The 21550-nt window shown below is 36.3% G+C and overlaps 1 protein-coding gene across 7 annotated transcripts in view; it reads right to left on the bottom strand.

Moving 5' to 3' along the window:
* Positions 1–21519, bottom strand: part of Msh4 (mutS homolog 4) — a 59538-nt gene extending 38019 nt beyond the window's left edge. For 5 of the 7 annotated variants that reach the window (XR_776603.3, XR_776604.3, XM_010605151.3 and 2 more), the window contains exons 1-7: positions 21365–21519; positions 15925–16107; positions 10113–10273; positions 8305–8415; positions 4219–4334; positions 3148–3321; positions 53–225 (exon numbers count right to left, since the gene is read on the bottom strand). Coding sequence is in view for 5 of the 7 variants with exons in the window: in XM_010605151.3 (XP_010603453.1) it covers positions 53–225; positions 3148–3321; positions 4219–4334; positions 8305–8415; positions 10113–10273; positions 15925–16107; positions 21365–21464 (1018 nt within the window). In the remaining 2 variants the exon portion in view is untranslated. The remainder of the gene's footprint in view (positions 1–52; positions 226–3147; positions 3322–4218; positions 4335–8304; positions 8416–10112; positions 10274–15924; positions 16108–21364) is intronic. The other 2 variants (XM_033758229.1, XM_033758228.1) reach the window with 2 other exon arrangements.
* Positions 21520–21550: the final 31 nt, after the last annotated feature.

The following is a 21550-nucleotide window of genomic DNA, read 5'->3' as shown; positions in this document are numbered from 1 at the left end:
ACAGTTGCATTTTAAAATAATCTGTATTTATAGTTAGGTGATATTCATTTACCTGATTGAAGTCCGAAAAAGAGTCCCTCATCTTGAAGCAATTCTTGAACACAATCTAATCTCATGTTAATGGTTTCAATATCAACTAGAGGCTCTAATATATTAGAACGAAGTCTTCTACTCCCTCCAGGAGTCTTAGTATAATTTAGAACACCAAAGAGAGTGTGATTATTCCTTTGAAAACACAAGTTGAGTAATTTCATTAAGTATACAAAAAAACCCAAGACAATTACATTTTAACTTTGTAATTAAATAATTCTATAATTACATTAGTAATTCTCAAACCTTATTTTGCATGCAAATTACATGGGAATTCTAATTCACTAGATCTGGGATAACACCTGAGAATCTACATTTTTAATACTCTCTGGTGTCAATCTATAAAGCACACTGTGACTAAAAATGATCAAGTATATCGCCTGCACTTAGTGATTTTTTTCTCATAGATCAGTTCTAATATTCAGACTAAAAAAATGTTTTCTAGTCAATAACATTCAACCAATAATAGTAAAATGTTAATGGTATATATCTTTAAAGGCAGGAGGACTTTTACATTGATCAAATAAGTATTTGATATAATAATTTTATTCTAACTGAAGAAACTAAAGGAGAATTATAAGCAAAAGACAGTTTTACAACTTCTAAATGATCCTTTTAAAGAAATGAGCTACTATTAAGAATTTATTTTACTGGACTATTTATGAGACAATTATGATGATATGAAATAGCTGGTTCATTAAAATAGTATGTTATGTCCTGAGCAAATAGGACAGACAAGATTCCTATCTTCACAGAGTTTACAGGCTAGTGACTGCCAATTATTTTATCATAGCCACGATGGAGGACAAGACAAAGAGTAAGGGGAGATACATAATAAATACATAATCATATAAAGAAAGAAAATAATTAAAAATTGCTAAAAAATAATGAATATACAGAGAAAGATCAGGAGGATTGCTTCAGCTGAGTTGGAAAAGATTTTACTTGAATATTTGAAAGCTGACTTAGGAACCCAGAAAAAGGAAGTGGTACAAGGACAGAAAGACAATGATGAGATGAGCACTGATAATCATTAGGATAACTAACATGCAACATTTGGTATGTATCAGGAATTGATTTAAAGACTTCGTAAGCCTTAACTCATTTAATTTTAACTGGGATGGTATTAAGTAAATGCTATTGTTATCCATGTTTTACTGCTGAACAAATAAAAGCACAAGGAAATTAAATAACTAAATAAAGCATAGGAACCGGGTGTGGTGGTGCTCGCCTGTAATCCCAGCACACGGGAAGCTGAGGCAGGAGGATTGCTGTGAGTTCGAGACCAGCCTGGGCTACATAGTGAGTTCTAGGTCAGTCTCAAGTGAGACTCTGTCTCAAAAAATAAATAAAACAAAGAAAGAAAGAAAGAAAGAAAGAAAGAAAGAAAGAAAGAAAGAGAGGTAAAACAAAGAAAGAAAGAAAGAGAGGTAAAACAAAGAAAGAAAGAAAAAGAAAGAAAGAAAGAAAGAAAGAAAGAAAGAAAGAAAGAAAGAAAGAAAGAAAGAAAGAAAGAAAGAAAAGAAAAGAAAGGGCACAGGATTTCCACATAAGTAGAAGAGCAGAAATTAAAGCCCAGGAAGTCCGGCTCCAGATCTAGAAAAATCAAAGTTGGTAGAACTTTGCTTGTGGGCAGGGGGTAGGGGTAAAAATGGAGAGAGGTGAATGAAGAATTTGCTAAGGACTAGGACATAGATGTCCTGTAGGTCATAGGAAGAATCTGGGTTCTATTCTAAATGTAAGGAGAACCACAAGAAGGTTTTATGCATCAAGTTTCTGCAATAGGTTACAAGACCTGATTTCTGGATTAAAAATATATGTTGGCTGCTATGTTGAGAATATATTAACTGTAGGAGCATAACAAGACAAAATAGGAGGCTGAAGTCAAGGCTAAAGATGACAGAGGCTTGATTTAAGGTGTTAGCATTAGAAATAGTGAGAAGAGATTAAATATTGGTATAGATTCTGAAGGCTAAGTGAAGAAATTTTTTGGATGGGCTGAATCTGAGGTGCAAGAACTCTCAAATTTTAGATGTCAGACCACCAGATTTTGGTCACAGTAATTTATATTTTTAGGAACTGATTAAATCAACTAGCTGGGAGTTTATCATATGTAACATTTCTTCTCTTTTTGTGGGCTTGGTTTCTGCAGGAACAAAGGAAGTTGAGTAGCATACACAGGTCTGCCACTTGATATAGAAATTAATAGATGTCAAGAGGTGACAAGATCAAAGAAGCATTTGAGCTATTCCAATAGCTCAGTAGGATATCCATCCTTTAGCCTGAAATTCTTTGATCTGAGTCTCTAAACATGCTTCATAATCTCTCCTTTTTTGCTCTCAATGAGCAACCACAAGTGAGGTAATCTTTCAAGTCTCAGTATCCCTAATATATAGCAGGAACTCAAGCAGTGCTTAACAGTGATCCTCAGTGATGAAGTATGAAACCTGACAAGGTAAAACTGAACACACAACACTGTAATGATTACCAGGGTTGATCACTGACTTTCTATGCTATAGTAACATAGGAAGGGTAACACAGAAAATCAGTCAGAGAATAATTTTACCCATATCCTAATGGGTGTGAAGTGGTATCTAACTGTGGTTTTGATTTTCATTTCCGTAATGACCAGAGATGCTGATCAACTTTTCGTGTACGTATTGCCCATTTCTTTACCTTCTTTGTAGAAATGTCTATTTGGCCCCTTTATCTAGTTTTGAATTGAATTGTTTAATACAAATATCTCTTTGTTGTTGTTGGGGTTTTTTTGTTTTGTTTTTTGGTACCAGGGATTGAACTCAGGTCCTTGCACTTGCGAGGAAGGCACTGGAACCACTGAGATAAATCCCCGGCCCAATACAAATATCTTTTTAAAACCTGATTTTGGTGAAACATCTGAGTAGTTCAGCAATAGTGTACAATGATTTTAAAAAGATTAGACGTGTTTATTCAATATTCTTCATCAAACCATTCAAATAACTTTAAAGTAACTTCATAGAAAAATATGACATAAAATATACTAATATATTCTACTGGAATAATATTAAATGATCTTACCTACTGTCTTGATTATTAATTAATAATTCAAGGTTTTGGGCTGATGCTGAATCTATCATGGCTGTCTGCTCACTACCCTGGAAACAAATCTTCAGCGATTTTGGTGCATAAACTGAATTTTGAATAAACTCAACATATTTTAACAAAGCTGCAAGGGCTGCAAGGCAGTAATACCTGTAAGGTGACCAATGATACAATACTATGTCTCAGGATAAAAAAATATTGCTATAAAAAGTAATATTTATTTCACCTTAATATTGGGACAGTTAAAAACATTTGCATAGCATTGTTTAAATTAAAAATGAAAATGAACAGTAAATGTACCTTATTTTGAAAATTAGGTAAATAACCTCTAATCTAAAAAATTTTAACAAATACATAATTTTTTGAAGTCTGTCACTTCAGGACTACTAGACTCCCAAAAATTACTTGTCAGAAGGCAACATTCAGTTGTAATTTGTGTCCATTGTTGACACACCATTCTAAGCATTCATATATCATGACATGGTGTTTCAATAAATTTTATATTTATTTTTTGCATGAAAAAAAACACAAATAATATCATGACAGCATCAGGAGGTCTCAGTCTACACAAAGTATGTCACAATCTTTCTGAGAATAGCCATTGTGATAAACCGAGTAAACGGGTGGGCCAACCAGACTCAAAGAAAGTATCTAACATGCGGTAAGACATAGCTATTCCCAAAACATCTTCCCTGTCTCAAGATGAATTTTTAGAAGGTAAAAAAGAAACAGAAACACAGTTTTAACTGTGTTTCACTTACAAGCCCTCACATTTCCTGTATTATGTAGGCAGCTGAGCTTTTCACTCAAAAGTACAGTGAAAAGAACTATTAGGAGAATAGATTGTGAACACCTTGGAGCAATTCTACATAAATTAAATTATGGATATATGCTTTATGTATAATTCAGTTAACTATTTTATCATTTTAATAATTACTTTATGAGCCAAGGCAGTAGAAATACAGCAGAAAACAAAACAGATGAAAGTCCCTGCCCTTGTGCAACTCCCCACTGGATGATTTATTACTTTCTTCAGGTGGAACTTACTTGGATTGAACTTCCAATAGGACAGTGCTGAATTCTGCTATGCACAGCTGTTCAATGTACTCTAATCCTTTTGTTTCATTGAAGTATTTCCTTTGGATAGTAGTGAAGTTAACATTCTGAAAGAAGTTTTAATTTCAAAATAAAAATTTTAATGGTTATATGCTAGCTCAAAATTGCTTTCTTCAACACATTCTGGTAGATGGGTAGGTGGCTTAACCATTATATAAAGTTTCTTTTTTAATGTTTTCAACACTAAAATTAAAGGTTTTCTTAGTTATTAATAAAAAGAAAATGATTATCTAACTTGCTAAGTGAATTATAGTACAGTCCCCAGCTATTATTAGACATTACTTATGAAATCTAATTCAATGCATAAGGTGCAATAATAATGATAATAACAATAATAATAATAATAATAATAATAATAATAAATAGGGCTGGAGTGTAGCATAGTACTAGAGAAACTGCTTAGCATGAGCAAAAACCTTTGGTCCAATCCTCAGCACCAAAAAAACAAAGAAAGAAATATAAGAGTCTCTGTCTTCTAGAAACTTTATACTATCACAATATCACATAAATCTTAAAACTCAGTCTTTCACACTCTAAAAAAAGGGCAGAATCTTATTTTGTACTAGGTGAGAATATGAAACCCAATTCCACCTATCAAATCTATGACATGTGTTACGGTTTGGTTCTAGATGTCCCCACAAAGCCTCATGTGGTCGCAGGCTTTATCTAGAATGTGTGACACTGGAATTGATTCGTGATGCAGTACTAGGCTCACAGGCACTAGGATTAAGGGTTTCAGTGCTACCTGCCCTAAGTAGTCTGAATAAAATAAAAGCAGCAGGCAAGACGCTGTAACTCTCTTCTTACCTTTGCTGCCTTGTGTGTGCCATGTTGTTTCTGCTCTGCCATGCCTGTGTGTCGTCCCTGCCTTAGAGTTGGCTGATTATGGACTGAAACCTCTATAAACTGTAAGCTAAATAAATCCTTTTCTGTCCAACTTTAGGTGTCTGGTATTTTATCTCAGCAACAAGTGAAAAGTAACTAACACAACATGCCACCTATATGAGGTGAATTTATTTAAAACAAAGAGAAAGACATATTAGAACTTGTTAAAGATTTCAAAAAAGGGCATGATGTTGTATAGTGAAAGGTTTACCTATTTTAAATAAATGTAATAAACAAAAAAGCTAATATAATAACAATGGCCTGTGAGAGTACTGCTAGATATGAATGGAAATGAACAGGTAAGGAACACAAATGCCAAGATTGTTTTAAAGGTTATCTCATTTAATCTTTATAACAATCCTATGACATCTTATTAACTCCAATTTTTCTATAAGTAGAACTGTGGTAGGTCAAGTCACTTATTCTATCAAACTGAAATTTGTTTAACTATGAAGTCTATATGCTTTCTTGCTCATACTGCTTCCAGTTTAACCTTTTTTTGATGTGTGTGATAGTAAAAGCAATAATGATGCAATAAAAATATGGATTTTCCCCCACTGCATGTATACTTTTACCTCAGATGCTTCCCTGGCTTTCTCCTCCACTCCATGCAAGAATTTCCTAAAATGTAACTTTATCAATGAGGCCATCTGTGATTACTTTATATAAAATATCAATTCTGTAGAGGTAGATACCATTATTGTTCCAATTTACACACCAAAAACCCTGAAACTTAAAAGAGGTGAAGTAATCTTCACAGGGTCACTTAGAGACAGGTTTTGAATCCAGGGCAGCTACTCTGTTCTTAAGCACTGTGCTATACTGTACTGTCTTATACCTCAAATGTACTGAATACTTGCTATTTGGCCTTTGGAGTAGTTCTCTCTTGCATTCCATATGATTCTGCGAGGCATGTCAGTTACAGTGTTGTTTCCCACAGCAAAAATTGTATGACCTTGGACTAATCAATTATGATTCCTCTTCAGAACCATTTCAGAAATAATGATTTGTCTAATGTGGAAAAATACCCAAAGCAGGACCAGTCAGTGGCCTTCCCCAGAGTTCATATATGGACGCTTGAAGAACTAAGTTCTTTGTATTCTGGGTTGGCTAACGTGAGATGAAACTGGCCTAAAGCTATCAGCAATCATCTTCTTAAATCTCAGAGATAACCTGTCCACAGCAGAAAAAATGGTTCTAGAGGTGAGAGTAGGGACAGTAATTCTCTCCTTGACCTAATGCTAGCTCTGCTCCTTGGAGCCCTATTCTCGACAACACTTGAATCTTGACCTTTAAGACTTAAAACTAAACACTAACTTCATTTCTAACAGTTCAAGGACACATCACTAGATGACCCTGTTCCCTCTAAAAGTTCTTGCCTAGAAAAACTCAAGAATGTCAAAAGAAGTTTACTGTTTCAGCCGATGCCTGGAGAGTCCCTGTCTCTCATCTTCTGTATGAGGAGTTAACTGAGATAAGTTAAACAAACCAGGATGTGTTTCACATGAGCAACCACACTTTGCTGTTTCTTGTAAATTTCCACTTCCTGACTGTGAGCCCCGGCTCTTTTCCCTCCCTTGTTCTTCACTCTCCTGTTACAATGCCCAGTCATCTTCATACAAAGTGAGGCTGAGTCAGTTCACAATACATTCTTTTTCCTATTGCAATAGCATTTTACTAACAATGTGTCCTTACCACTTTGGTGTTTGGCTTTATCTTTAAGAGTAGGGAAGGATCTCTCCAACAACTGACTTTCCAGCTACATAAACCGATCAGATTTGTTTGGGTTTTTTTTTCCTGCTTAAACTAATTTAATTCAGACTTCTGCTAATTACAATCAAAAGATGTAGAAAGTCTAATAAGAAAAAAAACCCAAAAGTTGGAGATAAAGCTGATTTTAAAGAAGCATGAGACGATGAATAAAAGAGAATGGGTTAAGTGGGCATGTTGGTGCATGCCTGTGACCTATAACCTCAGCACTCTGGGAGGAGGATGCTAAACTCTAATTCAGCTTGAACAATTTAGTAACTTACTGAGATCCTGTGTCAAAAAAGAAGGAAAGAGGCGGGGCAGGAAGGGGAAGGGGGGGAGAGAGGAAATGAAGGAAGGAAGGAAAGGGGAGGGGAGGGAAAGAAAGGGAAGGGAAGAGAAGATGGCTGGGATGTAGGGATGTAGCACCAGCGTGAAGACCCTGGGTTCAATACCCAGTCTTAGCATGGCAAGGGGGCAGGGCAGATGAAGACACTTGTGTCAGAGCCAACAGATTTAGAACAGGGAGTCTTTCTGTCAATGATACAAAGACAGCTGAGCTACACAGCGACTCTAGAGTGCAACTCTAAGAGAACTGTAGATACAGGATACACCAAAAACAAAGAAGGAACTCAATGGACCCTAAATTTTAGCTTGGTTCCAAATCTATTAAGCAATAAATCTATAAACATATGAAAATATTGTATATTCTAAAAGTTATCTGCACGCCTTCAGAATTATTCCAACTGCAAAGCTGTCTACTTTGTTTTGGACCACAGCCTCCTCTACAAAACAAGGAGATTTGCTGGAAAGAAGAAATTAACTACATGGTAGAAAGACACCCGGAGGCACAAAGCATTTGTTGGACAGGCTTTGGCAGAACGTATCACAGTCTCGAAGATGGAGACAGCAGCAGCAGGCTAATTGTGAGGCAGTGTATGTTACCAGGGGAGCCAAAAGAATTCTGTAACATAGATCAAACTGCCTAGAAGAAAAGCACTTGCTGAGAACTGCTATCCCCTAAAAGGATGAGAACTTCAATTTCTACTACATTTCAACTGACATCACAGTAATTAGTTTTTAGGAAGCTACACCTATGGAAAACTGCTTTCTCTAAAAGCACCTTGCATACTCTGAGAAATCTCATTATTACTTAAAATATTTTTATTTTGCTTTAAGTAGATCAAGGGGGGCAAATTAAATGAGTGGATTCTCTACCATTGCTCATATTAGTAGTTCCTTAGATTAGGATTTATATTTAGTAACAACTTTAGGATGTTAAATATGCAGTTACTCAAATTATTGCTCTTTTTAATAATATTACAAAATATACTTTAAATAATTCAATCTTAAATGTTTTTACTGAGAATGAAAATTGTTTACCTTGAAATTTTCTGTGATAAGAGTAAACAATTTGGTTGAATTTCCCACAACACAAGCAGTATTTGACATTATTATTTCCAAAGGCGATAAAATGTTGAGTTTAGTGATCACCTGCAATTTTTAGAACAAATAATTTCTTAAATGTAAGCTTAAAATAGTCTCTAAAACAAAGAGTTCATCTTTCTGAAATATAAGTACTTAAAATTAATTCATAGATAATAAAATTGTAATGATCCTAATTATGTATTTAAATTAAAATAGATTTCTAATGGGAATATATTGGATGTACATCCCTATATAAATAAAATACAAAATATTTTCAAAAACACAAGACCTACATGTATGTATATATAGATAGATTTCTTTTTTTTTATTTATTTGTTTTTGGAGACATGACTGTAGTCCAGGCTGGCCTGAAAACAATGATCCCTCTGCTTTAGCCTCTGGAGTACTGGGATACAGGAATGTGCCACTACACCCAGATTGGGCTATATTTTACTCATAGTAATTTGTAGTGGCTTTCACTCAAAAAATAATTTAAATTCATCAAATATACATCCCCCAAATAAGATATTTTAAAAGACATTCTTCTGCTCTGTATTTTACCCTTCTGTGTGAAAAATACGAACATTTCCAATAGTGTTACTATGCTGAAACAATCAAATTCAGTTTGTCCACAATGGTACGGTTTAGATGAAAAGTGCAAAAACACAAATGAAAAATATCTGCCTTACGCTTTTCACAAAATGAAGTGCACTTATTAGAGTCACTCTGGATGGAAATTCTTAATCAATTGGTCTAATACTCCCCCATTTAAAAAAAAAATCTCATGGGGCATGGTGGCACATGCATGCAATCTCAGCACTCAGGAGGTTGAGGCAGGAGGATCACCTTAGGACTGAGGCCAGTCAAGGCTATATACTAAGTGAAAGGCCAGCTAGGACTGTATAAAACCTGTCTCACTAAAAACAAAACAAATCAAAACAGTTTTCCTTTTCTTTTCAAATTGTATAAAAAATTGTAAAATACCTAAATGCTCAGATATGAAGTTAGTATGCGACATTAATACAATTTAGGTCAGTGGTGATAAAGGTAGAGCACACGTGCCACGGCATGCTGTTTGTTATCACAGAAAGCTCTAAAAGGTTCGCCAGCATTAATTTAGGTTGTTAAGTATAATAAAAATTATTAGTGAGGAAAGGAAGCCTGTATTCTAGGAAATAAAGAAAATTTGAGAATAAAGAACAATAAAATATTAAAAATAAAAATAGATCATATTTTAAGTAATTATAATTGAGTCAACTTTTTAAAATATAGAGATTAGGAATAGACTATCTCTACCTGATAGATTATACAAATTCCATGACCACACCCAAACTCATGACAAATGATATGAAATAAAGGCAGATACAAAGGGGAGGCAGGACGATCGTAAATTATAAGTAATCTAATAAACTAGGTTCCCTTAAATCTTATAAAATAAAATTCAATTTCAGTGGAAACAACACTCTGGAGGTAGGATTATCATGTTACCTGTGGGGAAATTCTAGAAAGTACTACTTTGAAGACATTACTTTTGGAAGCTAATATTAACAGTGGTTTCAGGATAGTCTAATACCAATAGCACACATTCTTTTTAGGATTAAACATACTTTTAAAATAAAAATAAGATATAGAACAGTATCATTTTAATTCATATTATTTACATTGAAATAACCATGAGTAACTTTTTTCCTACCAATGTAAGGTGACTAGAAAAGCACTGACTTGGGAATCTCCACACTAATTCTGGGGTTATTACTACTTACCTTTGCATATGTGGTGTTGTCTGCAAACTGAGAGAGTACAATCTGTGGGCATTTTAGATCAACACTTGCCATTCCTATTTCACCTCTGGCAAGTCCTCTCCCTTCTACCACAGCTACGATAACTGATGGGGAATGTGCAGAAACTGCAGAGGAAGACGTAGCTGTGAAGCATTTTCAAACAAAAAAATATATAAATATAACTAGTAAGCGTTTCTGATTCCTTCACATTAAGACTTCAAAGCCCCACATCTAGTTACTTTAATAATATTCAAGAACTACTTTTCCCCCTCATCAAAAATAATTTTTCATTATACAAAGCAAATAAAAACATTAATTCTGTAGCTGGGTGTGGTGGCTCACGCCTATAATCCCAGAACTCGGGAGGCTGAGGCAGGAGGATCGCTATGAGTTAGAGACCAGCATGGGCTACATAGGAGTTCCAGGTCAGTCTCAACTACATAGTGAGACCCTGTCTCAGAAAACAAAAACAAAACAAAACAAAAAAATTAATTCTCAAAGTACTTTGTCAAAACTTTACATTTAAAATAATAAATTTATACATTGTCTTATTCTGCATTATATTGGAATGCAGTCATAAAAGCAGCATTAAACTTGGGATCAAAAAACACAGATAATGTACCTTAAAAAACAAGTTGAACTTTAGTAAATTATTTCATAATAATCTTAAACCACAAATTATAATGTAATAACTTTCCCTGCCTAATTCAAAAGCTGGCTGAAATGATCAAATGGGATTATACTTACTTAAGTCTATAAATGGGAAGGGGATGAAGAGATGGAGGGAGGGGATGGATATAAAAAGAATTAAGATGTGTTGTGTACATGTACCAACTCCCCATGGTGAATGTAATCATTATGTACTGCAAATATAATTACTAAAACTAAAAACTTCGAAAAATCATAACATACCCAGGATGTATTAAGTGCTTATTGTCAAAAACATTCTAAATTTTTTACTTGGGTTAACTTGTTTAAATTGTCACCGCATCCTATCAAATAGATGCTGTGATTTATTCCACCTAGTTATAAGGAGACTGAGGGATAGAGGGAACTGGTAGATGGAATTCATCCCCAGGGCATCCTGCCTCCAGAGCTGGGCTTCTGAGATCTGTGCCTTACAAACTACAAATGCTCAGGTAAACCATTTAATCTATTTAAAGCAACCATTTCTTCATTTGTGGACTAGAATTATCAACCAAATTTCTTTACAAGATTGCTATATAAGAATCAAATGCAGTAATATATAGAAATGTCTTGTAAAATACATGAAATTAGTTAACTGTAAGGTATTATTTATGAGTGAATAAAACTGACTGAAAATACCTAAAATTTTCTTTTCAAAAAGGCAAAATGCTCTTTTATTCCCTATCAAATACTATAATTTACTCCTTTTCTTCCCTCCTTTCCCACTCTGACCAAGACTATATTTTTCTTATATGTTTCTATTGTAGGCTCACAAAAATGTTTATACATTTATGGTCTCTGAGGATCAGTCAACTTGAGTTCATTTAAAAACCTAGCATGTTTAAATCTCAGAAACCTTTCCTCATGAAAACTGTTATATAAAAATGGTGATTGGGTTGATGATTAATTTAACATACAGAAATCAGTGTAAGCTCTGCTATATGCTACCTTCCCTCTTTTTTAAAAATTTTTAGCCACAGCTGATCTTGTACTTGTGGACTCAGACAATCCTTCTCCCACCTCAGTCTTCCAAGTAGTTGGGGCCTTAGGAGTGTACATTCACACCCAGCTCTAACTTCCCTACTGTTGATAAGAGAAAAACAAACAAACAAAAAAACAAAACAAAACCCACCAAGTTCCAGTAGATATTCAGAAGACAGCTCTAAAATTAATTTAAAAAGAGTTTCTGTTGTCATTGCTTTGTGAGAAATATTACAATTGGTCATTCGACAGTAAGTCTCGAGTTCATCTCTTCACATAGGCGTTTACCTCTTGTCCAAAAGCACCTGCTTGGGTATTTACAAATACTTAATTATAACTGATATTATCATTTCTTTTAGGTGATATTGCCAATAGTATTATTTAATTATATATTACTATGATTACTATATAATTCAATACATCCATCATGAGTGGCAACAGATACATCAACATAGCTGTGTGACTAACAATCTTAACTGGGGCTTATCTTTGAGTAGGACTTAAATTATGAGCATCCTGAAAAATCAGGCTAGGGCTTATTTTCTGGTAATTATTTTTGGGGAAATACAGTACATGCACACATTTATTTCCACAAACTAACTGTAGGGACAGCTGAGATCCTTAGGTAGGATCAGGTAAGGGACCAGGCCCTTCCATGGCCTCTGTGTCACAGCAAACAACCAAGCTGACAGCCTGAGGTTGCACACTTATATCTGTGTAAGCTATCACTCCCTCAAGTGTCCCTTGAAGTAGGGCGTATCCCCAAAACGAGTTGCTAAATTAGATCAAGTCCCGGTTGCCTCCCATCTCAGCCTGGCTCCTTCCTCCATTAACACTTTTATTTTTATTATGCTTGTTTGGCCCCTGTATTCTTAACTGCCTTACTCACTTCATTTCAGAGCAATGCTATCAAAACGCAGAAGGTCCCACAGACGGAACCTGACATGAAGCACCCATACCCCTTCCACCCCAGCCACCTGGGCCCACCCTCCATGTTGCGTCTGGCCAGCAGGAGGCAGCCAGAGCAGTCACCACCCTGTTCCTCATCCTACGCAGGGGACTGCAATGTTTATGCCCACAGCAGTCCACAAGTAGTGCAGACTGTGAAGTTACCCACACATTTGGCTTGTTTTGAGAAATGAGTCTGGCCTATGTACCAAGGCCAGAATAACCTGCATCCAAATTCCATTCCTACCTTCTTACTAGAAGGACAAAGTTCTAATTTCAGTCACATATTTTGTCTATTCTGTTTTAAATCGAGAATACTTTGTCTTGTTCCTTATGAGGCTTGCTTAATTTCCATAGAAACCACGAGTGTGCTTCCTTGCATATAGTTCTGCCCTTGCACATAGTTCACTTTTACCCTAATTCATTGCTAATAAAAATCAGTGGCTTAGACTGGCCGGTGCCTTTTTCAATTGTACCAGCATTGGTCATCCTGGCACCCTGCTTTCTGTCTCTCTTAGTTCTGTCTTTTAGTTTTCTCAGACCTGCCTCATACAATGAGCAAGACTGAAGCCCACTGCAGAGGTTTCCAGTAATGTTCAGGGGTGCCCAGTAATCCTACAGCAGTAAGATGATCAAGTCAGAGGGACAGTTAGAGGGGAGCATACGTAGCGATGATATAGGGCATGATCTGGGTGGCTGACAGTTATAAAATGACCACATGCGGACTGTGGACAATGTACTTGAGGAAGTTAGAACTCATGAAATTAATACATGTATTATGTGCCCCTAGCCCTCATGACCCTTTTCTCACCCCAGAAAGAGAGGTTAAGACCCTTATTGGCCTAGATTTCACTAATCAGTAAAATAGTTATTTTCCGAAATCAGTTTACCCCTATAATTATGAGTACCCTTCCTAAAGTCCCATGAGTACTCATGGTAGCACAAGGTAGCTTTCCCTTGTGTTCACAATATTAAAAATAAACCTTTGTTTCACATTACTTTCATTTCTGACTTCCTTATTCTGCACTGTACCCTGACTTCCCCATTTTCCAATGCAGATATGAACCTGCCTTGTCCCACTTCTTCATTCTTTGCTGGAGTGAAAACAAAGACCCCGAGACAAGCCAGAGCAGAGGGAAGGTCATATGGGAGACCACTGGCCCTCCACGCCTCTGCGAGACACACATAATCACTTCTTTCACTCTTTTTTTCAATCTAAAAAACGTATACATAAATTATTACAGATTAATTTTACAGTTTAGTCTCAGGTAACAGAATATTCAATGACATTATGACTGAATTATAGATACAGTAATTAATATAAAATCACTGTTGTGACTGAGTCTTCTCGTGGGGGAAAACTTATGTTTGAAGGATACATGTGTCTTATTAGGTAGAAATACAGAATTGTTTCGTTGTGGTAAAGGAGTCTAAATGTGTATAGAAGTAGACAGGCCCGGCATGGTGGTGCACGGCTATAATCCCAGCACTTGGGAGGATGAGGCAAGAGGATCACTGTGACTTTGAGACCAGCCTGGGCTACATAGTGAGTTCCAGGTCAGTCTCAACTACATAGTGAGACCCTGTCTCAAAAAAAAAAAAGAAGTTAAGTAGGGAGTAAGGCCAATTATCAATTTATTATCTTTTAGTTCCAAATCCATCATTTAATATAAGGTCTATAATAGATGATAGAATTCCTGTAAGCATTCCTCCTTTAAAGTGACCACAGTGTACGTTTTTTGAGCAAAGAAAACTAGATAAATCTTCTAGGATAAAAGGGGCTCTGCTTACAGTTTTTACTTAGCATGGTGGGTCAGCCCTGTATGAGAGGAGGGAATCTGGTGGTGAGCTGATCCAGACACATACCCAGGGTACACTATTGCTTAAATGGAGAAATGTGTCATATTCAGAAATAAAAAGACTCAATATTGCAGTTCTTTGTAAATGCATTTATTATCTCAGTACAAGTTCAGCTTCAGTCAAAATCTCAGTATGTTTTGGAGTGGTCCAAAATTTATATGGAAAACAAAGATCTGAGACATGATTTTTCTAAATAGAGAAGAACAATCCAGACCCTACAAAGGCAGGAACATGACCACTTCTGCAAGTGTAAGAACAAGGCAGCAGTTGTTATACCCCCTGGGAGCTTAAACAATGCTTCCACTGCCTCAAAGCCTATATCTGATCCCCACCCAGAGAAAGACATAACCACCACAGCAAACAGCAAGTACAAGCAGAAGTTCACTACATTCTGGAGTTCAATCAATACTCACCTCAGGCTCAGAGCCTACTCTTGGAATCCAAGCAGGCAGGTAGGCAAAACTCAAATAAACATTTCTACTGAGCATAGCCACACAACCATGGGCCCACTCTTCCAGTTCTTTCCAACTGCTGAACAAAATAGCAATACCTATGGCCTAGGAATATACCCCGTGGTCCAGGCAGAGCAGAGATGATTGCACTCTCCATCCAGCAGCTCAGACTATTTCTCTGTGTGTACCTCAGAGAACTATTATACATGAAAACCTATTTCATCCATTTAGCTTTCAAGAAAATCTACTAGGTGAAGCAGGAGGATCATTGAGTTCAAGGTCAGCTTGGACTACAGTAAGACTCTATCTCAAACAAAACAAAAGAAAGAAAGAAAGAGAGAGAGAGAGAGAGAGAGAGAGAGGGAGAGAGAGAGGGAGAGAGAGAGAGAAAGAGAAAATCTAGTAGATTTAGATAAAAATTAAAACTTGACTGCAAAAACAAACAAACAAAAAACACAACCCAGGCATGCAGTGACATACATTTGCAGTCTCAGCTACTTAAGAAGCTGAGGCAGGAGTTCAAGGCCAGCCTGGGCTACATAGACAGACTTGTCTCAAAATCAACAAACATCTACTTTTTTATAAGGATCAGCTTTTAGATTTAAATGAATGTCATGTATAAAAGAGATCTCTTTCTGATCTTTTCTTGTCAGAATAATTAAAATACTGTTGGAATACATTTAGTAACAAACAATAACAGAACTGTGCCTAGCCTTATCAACCTAGACTGAAATTATGGATATGGACCCATATGGATATGGGTCAACATCAGTTTCAGATAATTTCAAATGAACTGCCCTAACTTATAACTTAAAAAATGTTCAATGTTTAAAAAAATTTATTGAAATTAATGTATTTATTTTTACCTGAATGTCCCATTTGTGGTGTCCAACTTTTGTAACCTGATCTCTGGGGATTTCCAGCAGACAGTGGAGTTTTAAGTACTTGAGGACAATTAGTTTCTTGTGCAGAAGATGAGCTGGTACCAAAAGTAAAATTTGATGTAACTACATTTGCTGCATAAGATCTTTTGTTTCCAAAGCAGTAACCTAAATTTGAACAATTAAGTATTAATTATTAAAGATTAGAATTATACAATGATGTATTAATCCCAATATTTATATCATGTCTACTTGCTATACTTAATCTAATAAAGATTTAATAAAACAAATTATGACAAGTTTAATGACATAATCTGGTACTAAAATATGCTAATATGGCTCATCCTTCTACAAGTTCACCAAGACTACTCTTGCTAAAAATCATAAATTACCTTCTAATCTTCATGCACTACACATGTTTAATTTGTATAGTAATTATTAGCTTCCTTTTCTTCCACTGACTTCCACATTGAAACTTCTGCCATGCAAATTGTACTTTAGAGTTTCAGACTCAACTTGGCTTCAGTTCATTTTTAGGTACTTACCTGTTATTATGTATTACCTATCTTATGATATTGCTATAAAATTTAAAACATTGTACATAAAGAGCCACAAAGTGTTCTGGCACAAAAAAGTCCTGGGGAAAAATGAGGGCTCTTTTCTCCCCTTTCCTTTGGACAACTGCATACCTTGATTCTTCCTAAACTACTTAATGGTTTCCTTTGTGAGATCCAGTTTTTGTCTTCTACTTTACTGTTGGCTTGCAGGGTTCTATACTTTCAAACCTTCTCTCACAAATCAACATTATACATTTTCTCTGATCATCACATCTGTTGTCTTGCTTTCTATTAACATCTATTTCCTGACAACTCTCAAATCTTCATAAACAATCCTGATTAGTCTCTGGTGACACGTGTTAGTAAGGGCCAGATGGCAAATACAGCGGTGCCTTGGTTCACAAACTTAAGTTTGTTCTACAGTTTTGGAAAAGATGCCCATATTCGTGTTTATGGGGGAAAGATGGTCATGTTTGTCACCCGATGTCAAGTTTGTAAACAAAGACAAAGTTTTGCCAATCGCTTCTGTTTGCAATCCAAATTGTCTATGAACACCAGCATTTGTGAAATGTGGTACCAGGTACTGGGTATTTAAGGCTTTATGGACTGTAGCATTGCTGTTAACATTATCCAACTCTGATTGTAGGAAAGTATAGTCTGAGATCAAACAGAAGGATCAAACAGATAGTCAGAGTCATTACAAATTCACAAATGAAGCCAGGCATGGTGGCACACGCCTGTAATCCCAGGAGGCTGAGGCAGGAGGACTGATGTGAGTTTGAGACCAACCTGGGCTACATAGTGAGTTCCAGGTCAGTCTCAACTACATAGTGAGACCCTGTCTCAAAAAAAACAGAAAAAAAAAAATCACAAATGAGGGTTAGGGATTTAGCTCAGTGGCACCAGGCCTGCCTAACAAGCACAAGGTCCTGAGTTCGATTCTCAGTACCAAAAAACAAAACAAAATTCATAAATGAATGATTATCGCTGTTTCAATAAAACTTTCCTTGTAAGATACTAAACTCTGAATTTCATATAATTTTCACATGCCACAAATTATTCTTTTGGTTTTTCAGACCTTTAAAAGTGCAAAAATCATTCTTAGCACTATACCTACAGTGTTCAATACAGTAGCTACTACCTGCTAGAGCTCTTTGATTAAATAAAAATGGAATAAAATTGATAGTTCCTCAGTCATACTACACATTTCAAATGATCAAAGCCACTTTTGGCTACTGGTTACCACATTGGAAAGGACAGATGTACCTTTCTTTCCTCACAGAAAGTTCTCTCACACAGTGTGGCTCTAGGTCTTTACACCTATTTACTGAACATAAATCTTTAGATATCTTCCAAAAACTTCTAAATATCCAAAAGTGAACTTGTTATCCTCTCCCAAATACTTAGCTCTTTACTATCAACCATGATTGATGAATCCTCTTATGTCACCCAAGTCATAAACTTAGTCATTCTTAGCTTTTCTCTTAGCAATCTTAACACCCAAACAGAATTACCAAGTCCTATAATTCTTTTTCCCATCAAGATCTTTAACACTTCTGTTTCTCATTCCATCAATGCTTTTTAAGCCTTTTTCTTCTTCAGATTTATTGTTTTTTTCTAGTATTACAACTGTTCGATCTCTTTCATATCATCAGTGATCATTCTGAAAACCAAATTTAATCATTTATCTCTCTTACAGTTCTTGTTTCTGTATGCCAATCATGAGATAAATTCTGGCCTCTTTTTAGGGGTTGAAGCAGGAATCAATTACACATTCAAACTAGGGTAATTTGGAGAGAGTTTGATAGAGGAAATATTCACGAAGGTGTAGACAGGATGCAGGGTTGTCATAATTTATGCTCCACAAACATGTAAATTTAGAGGAGGTCAGAAAGGGATTGATTGCTAGATACTAGAGATAGAAATATTTGTTTTCCATCTACTTTTAGAGTGTAACCCCTTTCTTTACATTTATTCACCTTAGTTTTCTCTTCCAACTTCTTAGACCTTTATTTTGATGGGTTTTTTTTTTTAACATTCTTCCCCTTCCCTCAAATATAGTGGTAACTTTAAAATCTTCATCTCCTCCGCGTTTCTTAGTCCTATTATCTTACTATATGAATATCCCAGAGACTTTTCACACTCCATATGCCCATAACAGAACTTATTGCCATCCTTCTGCAAGTTAGTTGCTTCTCTTACAAAATTCCCTTAATCAGGAAACATTGTTATCATCTATCCAATTACCAAAACCAGAGGAAACCTGGTGTTGGCATGCAGGAGAAGTTATTTGCTGCACAGATCTAATACCACAGGACTACAAATGTAGCTATATTAGATCACACTCCTGCTCTAGTCAAATAATATTATTTGCAGTTGTACCTATTATTTCTGTGCCTTTGCATGTTTTTCTCAAGCATGCTCTTTAGTTTCTTTTCTCTCCCTTCTCTTTACCTGGCATTCTTTGTCTTACTTTAAGACTAGCTCAAATTCTTCTTTTTCCACATTTTTTCCCTTCTTTACTTATAAATCTCCTGAGAATTGTAAATACTTCAGGTTAGTGAATGTTTAAAAGTGCTTTTGTAGCAGCAAATAAACATACGAAAAAATGTTCAACATTACTGGTCATTTGAGAGGTGCAGATGAAAACAACACAGATTCCACCTCACCCCAGGAAGAATGCTGTTATCAACAAATCAACCAATAACAAACCCTAGTGGGTTGTAGGGAGAAAAGAATCCTTCTTCATTGTTGATGGGAGTGCAGACTGATGCAATCACTGTGAAAATCTATCAGGAGATATCTCAAAAAACTAGGATTAGAGGTCCCATTTGACCCAGCTATTCCTCTGCTGGGTATCTTCCCAAAAGAATTAAAAGTGAATCATATCACAGAGATGTATGTGCACCCATGTTTATAGCAGCACAGTTTCTAATAGCTAAAATTTGGAACCAGCCCAATTACCCATCCGTTCTGGATAAAGTCTTTTTTTTTTTTTTTTTTTTTTTTTTTTTTTTGGTACTGGGGATCAAACTGGGGACCTTGTGCTTGTGAAGCACTGAGCTAAATCTCCGGCCCAAAGGTTTTTTTTTTTGTTTTGCTTTGTTTTGAAAAATAAAATGGAGTAGTACTCAGCCATAATGAACAAGAACTAAAAACATTTATAGCTAAATGGATGCACATTGAGGCCTTACTCATAAGTGAAATAAATAGGACAAATGTGTAAATACTGAATGGTTTCTCTGGTATGAAAAATCGAAAGTGTAAATAAGGATTAAAATGAATAATAATGTAAAATAGGAAGAAAAGAGCTAAAGGAGTAAGGGAAGTGGGGGGGTAGAGGAAAAGAAAGAAGGAAAACGAAAAAATATGAGAAGGAAAGAATGGAAACAAAGTCCTTGTAAACAGGGAAGTGTGGAGGGGGTTGAAGGGAGGTCGGGGGATTGGGGAAAAAATAAGAACCAAGATACAGTATGTAAAGGTACAAGTTCCCAGTGATGAATGTAACTGTATTATATACCTAAAATGTACCAATAAACTTAATAGAAAAATAAAAGTGCTTTTGTGTTTTTCTAAGGTCTTCCCTACTGAACCATAAATTCCTGGAAAGCATATATTATTATCATTTTCAGCTTTTAACATAATTTGAGCCTTGGTTCACCTATTTGGCTTTGGGTATCTTTGTAAGACAGGGAAGAAGTCTACTCTGAAAAATCTACTCTACAGAATTATTATTGTGAGAATCAGAGTTACCATATGCCTAGTAAGAAGTACATTAATTAGTGGGTGTTACTATAACTGATGAAAATAAATGCACAAAGCATTTCAGAGAAGGATTACTGGCAGTGTGAATGAACATGCAGGTTGCCTTGGAGAAATGCAAACGGTTCTGTTTTGTTAAAAAATAGGTCTAATATTGAGAATTGCTGAGATAAAGCTGTAAGGAATGGAAACATCCTTTTAAAGAGTCTGATCTGGTACCTGCAGATATAGAGCCACTCAATGATACTGCCAGGGACAGTATATCTTTCTATATATCTCTGGTGGTATTCCAAGCTTAGAAAAATACTTAGTTTGATGTGATGTCAGACATAAAATTATGAGTGCCTGTAATGGCTCAGAGTTGGGAAGGGACAGAATTACACACTGAATACCGTCACTCTTAAAGCAACACCACCTTTTCACACAATTGCAATGCTTAGCTCAGAAGTTATCTATACTCTAGATTCCTGTTTCCTCCCACTGCCTTCTTAAAGTCTTCTGACAGATGACAGATACCTCCCTCATTATGCTCAAATTCATCTCTCTGCTGCCCTTTGGCCTGATTTTCTTATCTCAAATACATGATTGTCTAATCTTCAATATGGTATATAAGACTGATTGGTTTGTTTGAAACAGGGTCTTGCTACATAGCCCAGGCTGGACTGGAACTCACCAGCTATCCTCCAGCCTCAGCTACCCCAATGACGGGTGTGCATGCTCGGCTGTTTCTTTTTCCATACCAGGGATCTAACTGGGGACCTTGCCCTTGACAGGCCGGCGCAGAGCCACTGAGCTACATCCCTGGCCCTCAGTTTTTATTTAAAGTGAATTCAAGTGGAAAGTTCTGGGGGTTGAACCAAGGGCCTTAGCACTAAGCTCCACCCCAGTCATTTTTTGAAGAGTCTTAGTAAATCGGTATCCTGGGCTCCAACCTGTGTTCCTCCTGCCTCAACCACCCGGAGTGCTGGGAATACAGATATGCGCCACCACGCCGGCTCGGGGGACTCAATAATTCACCTGGATTAGATGTAATGTTCAATTTTATCTATTGTCATCCCACCAAAGGATCTGGGGACTCAAAATTCAGCAGGCATCGTTCAGCTCACCACTACAGGAAACTTTAGTACAAACTGTCCACGCTAGGGGTGTGGGCGTCACGGCTTTCGGAAACTGAGCGTCCATCACTTCTTCAGGAAATGAAACCATGGTGCAACTCCCCCTCCGACACCCAGGGCCTCACGCCTTTCCTACCCTCAACCGAAGCCCAGGCGGGACTTCTACGGCTCCACCCA

This window comes from Fukomys damarensis, unplaced genomic scaffold (assembly GCF_012274545.1).
Source record: "Fukomys damarensis isolate Sample0158 unplaced genomic scaffold, DMR_v1.0_HiC HiC_scaffold_33, whole genome shotgun sequence".
Classification (NCBI taxonomy): domain Eukaryota; kingdom Metazoa; phylum Chordata; class Mammalia; order Rodentia; family Bathyergidae; genus Fukomys; species Fukomys damarensis.
The sequence above is the reverse complement of the archived record's forward strand: the minus strand, read 5'-3'. Positions and strand labels throughout refer to the sequence as shown.